This window comes from Carex rostrata, chromosome 24 (genome assembly GCF_964058835.1).
Source record: "Carex rostrata chromosome 24, lpCarRost1.2, whole genome shotgun sequence".
Lineage (NCBI taxonomy): Eukaryota > Viridiplantae > Streptophyta > Magnoliopsida > Poales > Cyperaceae > Carex > Carex rostrata.
The window spans coordinates 4,404,298-4,419,288 of NC_135941.1; the positions used below are offsets into that span (position 1 = coordinate 4,404,298).

A 14,991-nucleotide genomic window follows, 5' to 3' on the forward strand; every position below is an offset into this window, starting at 1 on the left:
GAGCCTGCCTTGAACATAGCTCGAAATACAATTCTTCACTCAATTTCAAATATCTAACAAGTAATAAAGCACAGAATGTTCATTTTGTAGTTTTAAAGTTTTATTATTAGATCATCATAACATTAGTACTTAAATATTTTTTATGTAATAAATAATGACAATTAATTATATATTCTGCGCTTTGTTGACTTAAAAATAACATAAAAATAAGTACAAAACTCGTGTAGAGTTTTGAGCTAAACTTAATTTCGAATCAGTCATGATTCAATAGCTCGATAGATTTTCAACTAAAATTTGTTTCTACTTTACTTATAAACAAATCCAAACAAAAATTGAAATCAGTTCGTTCCAGTTCAACCCATTTGCAGCCTACAATTCCTTCGGACTCGTGATCATAGGCTAGATAGGTGCAATTGATTAATGCCATGTGAATCTATCATCACAATACACGGACACACGGTACCATATTAGCACTTTCTTCTCAAACTATCCTTCGTTTTTGAATTAAAAAAAAAAAAAAACGAATTTCTTTAGTCACCGTTTTTAAAAAAAATAGACGGAATTAACATAGATTTGAAAAGAAAAAAAAATCAATATTTATTACCAATATAAGTAGATAATATTTGTGCACCCCCTAAATTTTTTATAATGTATGCATGTTACAAGATTGTCCTTTAGATGTTATGAGATTTGGGCTAGTGCAGAGGCAGTATTAGTGGGCTTTGAGATTCGTGCTAAGTTAAAAGTAACGGTCCGGATCCACTAATTGTAAAAGATTCCCCTTTGAGGAAATGGAGATGATATGATTCCATATAATATAGGTAGTCTGACAAAGTTAGAATGATCCTAAGTTCCTAACCCAACAGAGAGCTCTTTTGAACTGAATGTACTTTCTGGCAGATCAAGATTCAAGCATGGTGCAAGGAGAATTGGAGATCTCCGGTATGGTCTTCTACTCTGTCTAACTGGAGAGGACCCCACTACCCACACCACACATAACATTATATAACAAACAACACAGTCACTTTTTAAGTTAGGCTACTCCAAGTCTCCAATACTCCATACTCGTAACTTTGCAAGGAATTCAAGTAGAATCCTGATCTTATCTGGGCCTTTCGTCTCAGATTAGGATGTCTAAATCAGATATTTTTTCACAAGTTTGGATAGTGTTGGCAAGGTATATATAGAACAGTTGTTCGGTAAGATCTAACAGTCCGATTTGCTGCCACCACAATTATAGTACCAGATGCAATTTTCCAACTCGTCTCTCTAATCTAATGATTTATATACTGGTCATAGTCTCATAGAGATAGAGGCAGGATTTTAATATATGAGGATCAATATGCACATAAAAATTTCTAGTAAATATAAATATATCTATTTTCATTAATGGGGGTTACTATACACATTAAAATTTTAATCTATGAGAGTTAAATTTAGCATATATATAATAAGTTTATTTATGATATAATATTATATTATAATATATAGTAAAGTTAAACGAGTTTTTATATTAAATTGGAGTCAATTGACTCCATTTAATCATTTAAAAAAAAGACTCCATTTAAAGAGTTTCTAAAGTACATACAATATATTATATTTAATATTATAATCTATAGTACTAAAGAGTTTTTAACAAATGTAAATCCTTCTCTGGCTGGTCACTTCTTTATTTGTACGGATTTTATTAGGTTATGACCGGAATGAAAAATTTAAAAATTCAGTTTAATTTAATATAAAAATAATAAAAAATATAAAAGGGTTTTGGACAAGACATTATTCAAAGTCGGGTCTAAACAGTTTAATAGATATTAAAATTCGTTCGGATGATTTAGATTCACAGGGTCATCTAAACTTATTAAATTCTAAATTATTCGCACAAACTGCTGACTTGGTATATCCAATTTGTCCAAAACCAAAAGCCTTTGGACAAAATCCAATTCCAAAACTTTTATGATGGATATAAAGAATATAAAATGTTAATTTATCAGTATTTAATATTACAAAAGTGAGTCTCAATCCGAACCGTCTGATCCAATATCCATTTTCCATAGGTCTTGGATCAGCAAATTATTCCAAACTGCCGGAGAGCAGAGGAACTCCAACGACCTTGGCCTCACATGTCACAAACCAATCTCTCTATCTCCAATTTTCAACTTTATATTTGTTCAAATGATTGTTACCCATTATAGAATAATTACCCCAAACACCCCACATGCCTTCATCCAAAAAAACCCATCTCTCACATGCCAAAAAGGTATCATGGACCCAAATCAAATTATGCCATTGCACTTGCAGTTGCACAACCACTGTCAGATGCCAGACATGTAAGTTCCTCAGCTAGATAGCTACAGATTACATATATTTTAAGGGATGAGATCTTTATGAATATGATATTTCACAAATTTGTTTATAGGATTTCACACTCATGAAATGTGTAAGAATGATTGTTTGCCTATATTGCGGTAATGATTTTTTTTTTTTTTTAAAATTTTATGAAATGTGATGCTTATATCTTCTAACTACTATTACAGACGACTATTGTTGTGCATATACTCAGCAATCCTAATTTTCTAATTTTAAAATAAAAATGACATGTACTCAAATATAATATGTGATTTAAATAACATATACTCAATTAAAAAAGAAGCAGCTAAGTTAATAGGTCCGTTTCTGCTCAATAATTTAAATAGAATATTCTTTTGGTTCGACATAATATTGGCAAATAGACGAAGACCCGATTTTTTTATTTATATCCAAAATTTAAATTTAATTTCAAAAATCAACCGAACCGCATTTCAAATTTGAAATCTATCCAAACCGCTAAACGGTTAACCGAACCAAGGGTTCGGTTAACGGTTTAGCGAACCCTTGGTTCGGTTAACCGTTTAGCGAACCCTTGGTTCGGTTAACCGTTTAGCGGACCAAGGCTTTGGGTTCGGTTAACCGTTTAGCGGACCAAGGGTTCGGTTAACGGTTAACCGAACCAAGTGTATGGCTTCGGCTCTATAAATATAAGTCCGACAGAGAGATGAAACCAAAAAAAAAAAATTGTTGTTTGAGAGACGAACGGAAGAAAAGGAAAAAAAAAAAAAAACGCTGTTTGAGATACGAACCGAAGAAAAGAAGAAAAAAGAAGGTAATTTTTTTTATAATTAATTTGTAAATTATATAAGTTTATTTTTTAACTATCGATTTTTGAAATTTCGTCTGCTGGAGAAGAAGAAATTAAAATATCCAACCAAAATACAACATATTATAACCGTAATATTTGCATATATTATTGTTATTCAATATGTACCGCAATTTTGTTTTTGACCAACATGTGGTAAATAAAATAAATTGGCAAATTGTTCATTATTGTTATAAAAAATATAAATCAAAAGTAATGGAGAAATAATGTTACTTATTATTTAATTTAATAACAAATTACGGATTCTTTTTTTTTTGAAAACTTGGTAGTAGCTACCAAGGTTCCAAAATAGTTTAGAATATGACAAAAAAATTCTAAAATGATTTAGAATTGTTTTAGGAATCCTTACGGAGCTCTGACTGTCTGATCAATCGGCTCTTCGATTCAGGTATTTTTTGTTTTTTATTTATTTTAATTGATAATATAATTAATTAGTTCATTTTAAACGGTTCAGAATATTGTCGAAATAATTTATAATTTTTTAGAACATTCCAAAACGGTGTAGAATAATTTAGGAATATCCAAAATGGTCTACAATAATTTAGAATAATGTAAAATGATATAGAATAATTTTTAGAGGTCCAGACAAGTTTTAATTACTTATATGTTGTTATTTTTTAAATTGCCAGACCAATCGAAACTAAAAATGACAACCATTTGTGCGAAAATTTTTATTGGAGGGGAAATCAAATACAATGATGACGGGGTCTTTTACAGTACCCGAGCTAAATACTCAGTACCGCTAACCGTGAACCACAATTTTGATTATCTTCAGAATGAGATTTATAAATTTGTTGGGTACAATTCTAGTCAAGCAAATCTGGAAATTCAAGCCAGGTTTAATATGTCCACCGATGGACAACGTGACTATCAATTAGTACCGGTAATGGACCAACAATCGTTCGAATTCATGTTAGGAGTTGTGTCGTCTTTTTCACAAAGGTTACCAATTCTGGAGTTATATGTAGAATTGGAACCGAACTGTACCAGTCAGATTCCTGAACCTCGATCCCGACCCAGTACAAGTCGAAATCCTGTGGATCCTGACCCAATGCCAGTTAGATCCCGACCCAGTACCAGTCGGCACTCTGTGGATGTACCAATGAGACACCGACCCAGTATCGTTAGCAACTCTGTGGATCAACCAGTTATACCTGGACTCAGTACCAGTCGAAACTCTGTGGATTTACCAGTTAGACCCCGACCCAATACCAGTCGGGTCCGTAGACAGGTACGTGATTATTCGCATGTACCTGTGGATGCAATTGATTCTGACAGTTTGGAAAGTGGAGATGAGATGCTCTCAGATGAGTCATTGGGTTCCGACGATGACATTGAACCACTCAGCCAGTCGCAATCAAAGTCTCGTCAAACACAATCCCGTCAATCACAGTACCCGATAACTGGTCGAGAAAATATGACACATCCGGTTGATAGTTTCAATGACATATCCGGTTTTCGGCCTGCGGATGTCGATTTTTTCGGCAGCTCAAAAAAAACATTCGATAATCCGTTGGCTAAGGGCGTAGTCTATGAGTCAAAAACGGCTCTAAGGATAGCAATCAATGAGTTCCATCTCGATAAGAACTGTGAGTGCAAGGTTCTTAGAAGTGAACCCAGACGTTACGAGGTGGCGTGCAGAGATGTTTTTTGTAAATTTAAGATATGCGCCAAGCAAAACGGTCTTTCAGAATCTTGGATTATTACCAAACAAGCGTATCCTCATACGTGCAGAGTATCAGCAACACGTACTGATCATTGTCAGCTGACAGCAGAGATGGTTGCCCTTGCAATTGATAAGACTATTAGAAGGGATGTGTGCTCTCCTATAAATCATATCCGAGATATCGTCATGCAGAAATATAATAAGGTAACCCCCAAGTACAATAAATTATGGAGAGGCCGTGAGCTTGCTATTGCAAATCTGTTTGGGAGTTGGGAGAACTCGTACAACTTGCTTATTCCACTTTTAGAAGCCATCAAAAGAAACAATCCAGGAACCAAGTATTGTGTGATCTCGACCCCGATTGATGGAGAAACTGACAGGCTTTTCCACAGAGCGGCATGGGCATTTGGAGCTTGTATTGCAGCGATACCGTTCCTCAGACCAGTTATTAGTATCGATGCATGTTTCATGTCGGGACGGTACCAAGGAAGGCTGCTGATGGCATGTATGTACGATGCCGAAAACCAATTACTTCCAGTGGCTTTTGCAATTGTGGAGAAAGAAAGTGCTGACAACTGGGGTTTTTTTATGAGATGGTTGAGGCTGGAAGTAATTGGAGATAATCGATTCTTTTGTGTCATATCGGATAGACATTTGGGAATTAAAGCCGTGTTCCAGGATCCAAATCTCGGGTGGGATGAGACTACCGATCAATGTGTGCACCGGTATTGCTCTCAACATGTTGCCGAAAATCTCTACAAGCACGTGGGGCGTAAGAGAGAGGTTAGCGATAGGTTCATAGCTGGAGTGAACAAATGCAAACCTAGGAGGTTGCAGGAGATGTTACAAGACTTTGAAATTGGTTGTCCGAAGGCTATCGACTACCTTAACAAGGTGGGTAAGAGGAACCCTAATGATGAAGACGAGCTTCCATGTCCGGAGAAGTTGTATCAAGCAGAGGACGGAGGTCACCGATGGGGGATAATGACAACAAATGGGTCAGAGTCACTGAACGCCGTGTTCAAAATTAGTCGGCGATTACCGGTTTCAGCGGTCGTGGAGGACACGTTTTATAAGTTGAATAAATGGTTTTTTGACCGATGGAGCAAAGCTCAAATGAGATTTCAGCATGGTCAGGTGTGGTCCGAAAGGGTAACCCAGTTATTGCAAAAGCGTATCGAAAAAGGAAGGAACATGACTGTGATTCCTTATCGTGGAAGACATGGTATTTTTGAGGTCATGGTTAAGGGTGAAAAAATACCAGCAAGGCGTAATCAACCGAGACTTGAGTATACTCGTAGGGATTTCGGTTATAGGGTTGTTGTTATGGACAACAACAAGGTTGAATGTGAATGTCAGAAGCCTCAACTGACCGGCATACCATGTTCTCATTTCATGGCAGTTGTCCGCGAAATGAGATATGACGAAAATTTATACGTCAACCCCTTGTACCGTATGTCAATAGTGTTACAAACATGGAGCGGACATTGGGAACCGAAAGGCAACCAATGTGAATGGCCTGCATATAATGGCCCAAAAATTATAATTGATTCGGATCTGATCAAGAAAGGACGGAGACGACACGACCGCATACCGATGGAAATGGACAGAATGCGTGGTCGGAGACTCGGACACCAGCCTCATCGTGAGACAATTGATCGGAATGCTGCAGGTATAGCTGATCAATCAACTATAAATACATGTTTTAATTAAATTCACAATTTAATACATGCTCTACACTACATGTAGAGGATGCAACAAGACAGGCACAAGCAGCGGCAGAGCAACCGGCAAGAACAAATACAACTGTTTGGCGCACCATCGGACAACATTTCAATCTGCGTCGTAGAAATTAACTTGTGTGTTATTTTATTTGTATGTGTTTAGAACTAATTCATTCTGTATGTGTTGAGAACTATTTTAATTTGCTGATTTTTAAATTGTAGACGATAAAGATGAACAGTAACAATCGAGAAAAGACCGAGGAAAAGAAAAATAACTGTCAAGACCGAAGAAAAGAAAAGACAGAGGAAAAGAAAAACAACTATTTTGAAATATCTGATGATGATTTTGTAGATAAAAAGGTCTGGCTAGCACGTCCTATGGGAGTGATAAAAAAGACTGGCTAGCATTGTTAGTAAGTAGGTTGTCAATTTAAGTTTAGTTCAACTATTTTATTTGTATGTGCTAAGAACTATTTTATTTGTACGTGTTGAAAACTATTTTAGTTTAGAGGAGGCGGTTACGATGAAATGGTTAAAGTTACAGATAATGGTTTCGAATACCAATTAAAAGACAGAAGGAAATAAAAATAATTAAAGCTGAACAACTGGTTCCAAATCTAACGGGCAGTACAACCAAAATAGATAACTTTTACAGACATAGATAAAAGATAAGTAAATAGATCAAAGGCCGGGCATGTGGCCGGGATAATCTGCATACGTGAAGCGCCGGGTCGCACGGCGGCGCCTACGACCCCTTCCCAGTTGTTCTTCTGGACTTCTCTCGCCTGCAGTACCATCGGATGGACGTGAATGGGATGTGGATGCCTCTGCGTCAACAGTATCTATAGGTGGACGTGAATGGGATGTGGATGCTCCTGCGTCACCAATATCGATAGGTTGCCCTTCAAATAACCAACTATTCCTCGGGTGCTCTTGCCGCAAAGTCTCCATAGATACTCGTCGTGCAATGTCGATATCCGCCTGCTCCTGCAAATCCAACAAGATGAGTACATTATTGATAGGCTAAAGAACGGATAAATTTATATATATATATATACTTACCACTTCAGCGTATCCTCGTCGCGTTCTACTGGTAGATTCTCAAATCGTTCACGAAACTTAGATTTGAGGAAAGTCAACTCCATGCTTTTTTCATTTCTCTCAGACCCCCGTTTTTTCAAAAGATCACTCTGCTCATGCTCTTTGATTCCTAACAATTCGAAGAGCCTGCCTTTTGCATTCCTCCCGTCTGTAGTCCCTGTCACTGGGACTCCCGTAATGGGCAAACCCCATAAACAGCTGACGTCCTCCAAAGTAACTGTAATTTATCAAATTAAAAAATATAAATTTCTTCATTTGAATTGTCGGTAAATTATCACAAAGAACAGATTTATTTGAAATGGTTTCGAAGTTAATACCTGTCATCTCTCCGAAGGGAAGATGAAAGGTGTGTGTCTCGGGACGCCACCGCTCCACAAGTCCGTGTATCAGCGCCGCATCGATTTTCTTGTGAGGCATGCATGCGATCTGGTATAAACCCAATCGAATCAAGAATGGCGCGTATGCAGCGTGGTACGCGGTCATGCAACGGTAGTGCTTCACGTTTATAACCTCCTTTTTCTACATTACCGAAAATAAAAATTCGAAATTAAAACAAGATGATATTTCTGAACAAGTCAGAAAAAAAGAAATAAGTAATTGCTTACCTCCTCAGAAGCCTGACACACCCTGTGACTGGTATGAGGTATCCACAACAGATCACTAAAAGTATCTCGCGCCATAGGTACTTCATCATTGATTTCGTCTGCCATGCTACAAAATTAATTCAAAGTTAATTCATTATTTTCAAGAATTTTAAACTAATCTAAACCGTTTTGGATGTTTCTAATTATTTCTAAACCAATTTGGATTACCTAAATTTTCTAAACTATTTTACACTATTTTAAAATTTTCTAAATTATTCTAGACCGTTTTTGAACTTTTCTAAATTATTATCGACTATTTTGGAACTTTCTAAATTATTCGGGCACCACTTTAAAATTATCTAAATTATTCTACACTATTTTACAACTTCCTAATTTATTTTTTACCATTTTGGTATTTTACAAATTACTCTAAACTATTTTGGAACTTTTCTAAATTATTCTACACTATTTTGGAAGTTTCTAAATTATTTTTCACCATTTTGGAATTTTACATTAATTGGGTTGAATTTTTAAGGATAATTGGGTTGAATTTTGAATATCTTTCAAATTCAACCTAACAAGTTTAATACATGCAACATCTGATGATAATCTCTAATTATTTCTCCATGGAGTAATACATGAAATTTTTAGGAAAAGAACCAAAACAATTAAAATATTAGCACTTACAAAATTATTTTGTAAAGGACAAAATTATTAAAGTCTTTCTTGATTGTTTTAAGGCTTGATTGCTCATTGGTTGTACATTAGTTTGACATTAGCTCAGCAAAGAACCTTCTTACAAGATGAATCATGTTGAATTAATATTTTTTTTTCAGGTGATGGGATTTTGCAAATTTGACGGATGTCATTAATAAAGATATCATATTATATAAATTCTTAAGTAATTATTATTAGTAACTAAAAATTAAATAAAATATTAACCGAATAAATAATTACATAAATTAACTTTTCAGAACATAGCAATATTCGTGCAAAAACATAAATATAATCCGACACAATCTATTTTAACTAACAATAAGAACATCATTCATTAGACAACACTATTATTTTAATAATAAAATAAATAAAAGATAAGCAAATTCAATGAGCAGCATAAGCAATTAAGCATCATTCATTTTTGTAAACGACAAAATTATTAATTTCTATTTATATGGAATAAGGCTTATTTAACACTTTCCTAAATAAACTAGTTCCTGGTATATTGTACACTGTAATTTGAAAAAATTATTTCTTATGAAAAAAAAAAAACCTGATGTCGGATGATCTCTGCTCTGCTTCTCAAACGAGCACCATGCTAAAACATTCTCAAACGAGCACCATGCTAAAACATTCTCAAACCTTACCCCCTTATAAAATCATCAGCCACGGGTCTACAGTGGATATGCCACGTGTCGACACCACATCGCATGACCCCCACGCGTCTAAAAAAAAAAAAAAAAAAAAAACCGGGTCCGGTTAACGGTTCACCGAACCCATCCCATCTGCCACGTGTCGATACCCCATCGGCATGACCCCCACGCGTCTAAAAAAAAAAAAAAAATAACCCGGGTCCGGTTAACGGTTCACCGAACCAATCTTTCCGCTAAACGGTTAACCGAACCAATGAAACCGGTTAACCGTTAACCGGACCGAAACCAATTTTCCGGTTAACGGTTAACCGGACCATTTTAAAGAGTCCGGTTAACCGTTAACCGGAAATTTGGTCCGGTTAACGGTTGACCGGTTTGGGTAGAATTTGAAAAACGAAGCCGGTTCGGTTGATTTTTGAAATTTAATTTAAATTTTGGATAAAAATAAAAAAATCGGCGAAGACAATTTATTTTACATAAGGTATAAATTTATATAAAAAATGACTATTTTATTTCTTTTTTTGATACTTTTATTTTAAATTTATTGTTCTTAGATTACAAAAATTATGAGTAAAATTATTGTGTTCTTAAGTTCACCAAGCCTCTACGTGAACTTAACTCAAAACCTATCAAATTGGCTTCAAATGACGGATCCAAACTGTCGAAATCCATATACCCAGATGTGTCTACATGTGAAAATTTTGAATTTTTTAACTAATTTTGTATAGAGTCGAGTGGTTAAAAAAATATTCAAAAAATCAATGCATGAAAATTAATATATAAGCCTTCTAATTTTGACCGCTAAACTTTACAATTAATTAATTTGAAACTTTTTTTTTTCTTTTTTTTACATGTAGACACATCACTCGTAAGGTAAATGAATTTTAATGATTTGAATTCATTGGTGAAAATCAATTTGATAGATTTTAGAGTTGAGTTCATAAAGATGCTTGTGAACTTAAGAACCCTAGTTCTAGAGTGGAAAAAACGTGTCGTGTCGTGACTAACACGCCATTACTTTGGTCTCGTGCCGTGTCCAAACGTAACTAGTCATGTTTCTCACGTTTAACTATTTTTTTCATAATTTAAGTTAGTTTCTTCAAGATTCACCATTTGATTAAGACCTAACGGTCCCAATTATACGTGACTCATGTGATTACGTGCCGTGCTGTGCTGTGACCAGATTTTTCGCATGCCGTGCCGTGACCAAAATGTTAAGGGATGATCACGGCACGCGACACGCTAATCACGGCACGAAACAATAACATGTGCCGTGCCGTAGCCGTACCGTTCTGTGACGGAGCCGGCTCCGCCGTGCCATTTTTCCCACACTACCGAGTTCTACTCAAAATTTCTGGTCATATTACAGTATTTATCGAAGCGTTGCTACGAATTAAATTGAAAATTAAGATATTTAAGCTAAATTTATATTACAATAGTTTGACACATCGTTAAAAATTAATGGACAGTATGATATGATGAGTTTGAGAGAGTCAACAACATGCATGGGAAAATAATAATATGGTTGGAGCGAATGTTATTTTCCCCTCAATTTTGTGAATGATTGAGATGGAGGATGGAAAATTGTTCCAACTTCCAACCCATGACAACGAAATGGTTTTACCGAACGGGTTTGAAATTAAATTTACTAATAATTGATCTTAAAATCCCACCAATTTCTTTAAATTTGATAAATAATAATCTCATCGCCAATAATTGTAGTAGTTCTAAGTTCAAAGACTTCTAGTTCTTCCATACAGGATTAAAAAGAAGAAGAAAAGTACGAAATAAGACCACTAAAAATTGTAAAATATCAACTATAAATCATGTTTGGCTGCTATATGGGAACGGGAATGAACTTGAATTCGGATCCAATTTAAATGGCCGAAACACTATGCATGTGGGAAAAAAAAATTCACTCTGAGTAAATTTTTTTTTCCAGGGATACAGTGGTAACCGAACAGAACTTAACTGTGTAGAAGACAGAAGTATTTAAAAAGAAGCATAGAAATGCAAAGTTTATGTTCCAAAAATAAAAAAGCACCGACGGTACCAAACGCCGAACCAGCCAAATTTGTGGTACAATAAGAACAAAAGACACAAAATTGAAAGCAAATCCATATTTGTTGCTACTCTGAACTCAGGATCATGAGATTTTGACTCTTATTGTTTGCTCATAAACAAATTGAAGCAGAGTAAAATTGTTAACATAAATAACAAAAAAAAAAAATAAGTGAGAGAAAAATTAGTGCAGCAAAAGAACTTGACATAGCACCTTTCTTTCTTGGCTTTTTTCTTAACAACCTAATCATACTTGTACTTACAAATTTTGGCAGTGTTTTCAGTAATCCCAGGAACAGCTCAACCCAAAGAGGGGACCATAGCTAACTAATTAATCCTGTTTCGGACCAAAATACCGACAACTTAAATTTGAAACTTACAGAAAGATTTAACAATTACTCCTCTGAAAATTTCTCTTGATTAATATATAAATAAAATGATTAAGTTACAATCTACAAGTATTGCCCTTCTTCTAAAGGTCTGTAATATCTAAGGCCTTGGAGGTCAGGATTCGCTTGGCAGCTACATTTTTCACCGCTGCGAAATCCTAGATGATAACAAAGGCAAATCACTCTGTTGTGGTTCGGGTTTGAAGTTGGCGTAATAGCCTCCGACCCGATAAGCGGTGTCATGACCTCTGACGAAGAACCCGATGTCTTTGAAGCGGGATTTGGAGGGCATATCGAGAGGTCTAGATTTAGATCAGGCAGCCAAGGTTCGTCAGATGTGGTCCCGCTGCTGCTGTGCTGGTCCTCTGCTTGGCTCAGCACAGGTGGCGCCTTATAAATTGTCTCTTGATCGGGATTTTTAGGCGTGCTGAATTGGCTCCCATTGATTGGCCGGTGAGTTTGTGGATCCATGCCACGACTTATGAGTTTTCTTTTGATGTGAGTGTTCCAGTGATTTTTAATTTCATTGTCAGTTCGGCCAGGTAGCTGACCCGCAATTAGAGACCATCTGTTGAAATTAAAAAAAATAGAAAGTGTTTAGAAGTTTGATAATTTTGAGGATGCAAAACATAACTAATTGCTTTGTCAGATTACATAAATGGTCCATCAGTTGATTTGTAAATTCGATGGTTAATGCACTAATATTGTAATACATACAAAAAGAACCTATCCTTATTGAAAATTGACCTGTAACTTACATGATGTTGAGTTACAGGAAAGAAACACTACATGGATGTTTTTAAAATAGGTCCAAAAAGTACTATTCCAAAAAAAACCTTTTTTTTTTGTAACTATATGCCCAATTGCTCATGATTCAACTTTGAAGAGAATGATTCTAGTAGTTCCATACAAATGCAAGGTGCTGTGTGTGTTAGAAAAGGAGGGGTGGGTACATACTTGTTGCCAAGCAAGCTATGAAGCTTGATTATAAGCTCATCTTCTTCATCAGTGAAATTGCCGCGCTTTAAATCAGGTCGAAGATAGTTCATCCACCTCAGCCTACAACTCTTTCCACACCTCAGAAGCCCTAATTGATCCAACAAAATAGAAAAGAAAAGGTAACATCAGTCCCAATTCCAACAAATGATGATCAAAATTTCACATCAAATTCTAATGTCAAATCGAAATGTTCAAGTTAAACTGCGACAGCTGAAAATCGAATTTAAGTGCTCAAATCCAATTGCGGAGACTCTTTTACCTGCTGCTTTAGGTAGAGAGCGCCAGCAGCCCTCGCCATGGGCCTTGATATAAGCTATGAGTCGCTGATCCTCTTCCTTTGTCCATGCGCCTTTGTTCGTGTGCGCCTTCTCGCAACAAGGCGACCTGCCCATGGCTGCCGTGAGAGAGAAATAGAGAGGAGAGAGAGAGAGAAGGGGGGAGAGAAAGAGAAGCTTGTGATTAAATGACTTGAGGGGAGTTAACAGACATATATACGTGGGGGTTGAGAGAGAGAGAGAAGGGGGAGAGATTTTCTATTTTTTTTTTTCTTTTTTAATTTATTTTTTATTGATTATTTATTTATTAATTTATTAATTTATTGAGAGAGCGAGAGTTAGAGAGAGAGAGAGAACTTGGTAGCCTCTACCAAGGATTTATCAAAAAAAAAAAGAGAGAGAGAGAGAGAGATTGTTGACTCGATCCACTTTAGGCCAAATTGACCGAGTTGGTAGTGGTACGAGTGGGTAGCGGTTGCAAAAAATAGGGATGGATTTTATGTTTTATGTTTTAATTTTTTAATCTAAACTAATTTAATTCGGTCCTCCAACTAATCAGCTGCCACTAATTTCTTGTTAGCCTGTAGATTAGTCGCTGTGGTTTAGTTGGCTCCGGGTTTGTAGTTGCAGTTTTTGAATTTCATTTATTTTAGGTATTAGTAATTGAATATGTACTTAATTGAACTATAGAGAAATTAAGAAAAAAAATGTTTTTTTTTTATAGTTTGATGGTGATGCTATTAGAAGAAATTATGTTTTAGTGTTATAGAAAGTGGTATGTAGGGGTAAAAAATTGTTGATTTTATTTGATTGATCTAGATCTTATTCATAGAGTCAATTTAGTAAAATGATGAATCAGATATAATAATTTTACAGTTAACTGTGTAGTGGGAAACAGTTCTCAATTTAATTAGATAAACGGTGTGATGATTGTGTTTGTAAACTAGAGGTGATAAAAAAAACTCGTGGCTGGATCGTGACTCGCGTCTGATTCGCTTGTTTATAATTGGATCGAGCTGTTAACGAGTTAGTTCGCCACTAGCTCGGTTCAGAATTAAGGAGTTCAAGTTGGAGTTTAGCTTGCTCGTGAGTTAGCTCGATTAGGCTTTAATTTGTGACTTTGTATGGATTTGTGTGCATTTTATACTGTCTAGTTCGGTTCAGCTCGATCAAAAAAAATTGTATAATTCATTTTCTTTTTAAAATAAAATCCAGCCAAACCTAGCAAGTCAACTTGTCAGCTCACGATCTAGCTCGAGCTGGCTAGTCACGATTTCAAGCTAAGGTTTTAACTTAGATGTCCTAGGTCCAGCTCGCTTGGCTGTAGTTCGGTCCAAAATTAAAAAAGTTGAATTAGAACTTAGCTCGGACCGAGCCAGCTCGTTGACACCCCTATTGAAAACATATATATTCGGGTCTGTTTCAAGTTTCAAACCTGATTTACTTGTTTATAATGTTTTTTTTTAATCTAATAGATTGCATATATCTTTCTCCAAATAATTAGTAGGAATATATTTAGTTGAATGGAAGGGTTTTCTTAGTTAGATGATTGGATTATTCGGAGATGGTCTAAACTTTGAGTTCAATCATTTTATGAATGTTCAGAGTACGGTGTATATCAAACAAAAA

General features: G+C 35.6%; 1 protein-coding gene across 1 annotated transcript; it reads right to left on the reverse strand.

Moving 5' to 3' along the window:
- Positions 1-11,878: 11,878 nt before the first annotated feature.
- Positions 11,879-13,655, reverse strand: LOC144575752 (myb-related protein 308-like). The gene is made up of 3 exons (XM_078325987.1): positions 13,347-13,655; positions 13,046-13,175; positions 11,879-12,656 (listed from the first exon to the last, which is right to left on the reverse strand). The coding sequence occupies exons 1-3, from the start codon at positions 13,477-13,479 to the stop codon at positions 12,152-12,154; spliced, it is 768 nt and encodes a 255-aa protein (XP_078182113.1). The 5' UTR covers positions 13,480-13,655; the 3' UTR covers positions 11,879-12,151.
- Positions 13,656-14,991: the final 1,336 nt, after the last annotated feature.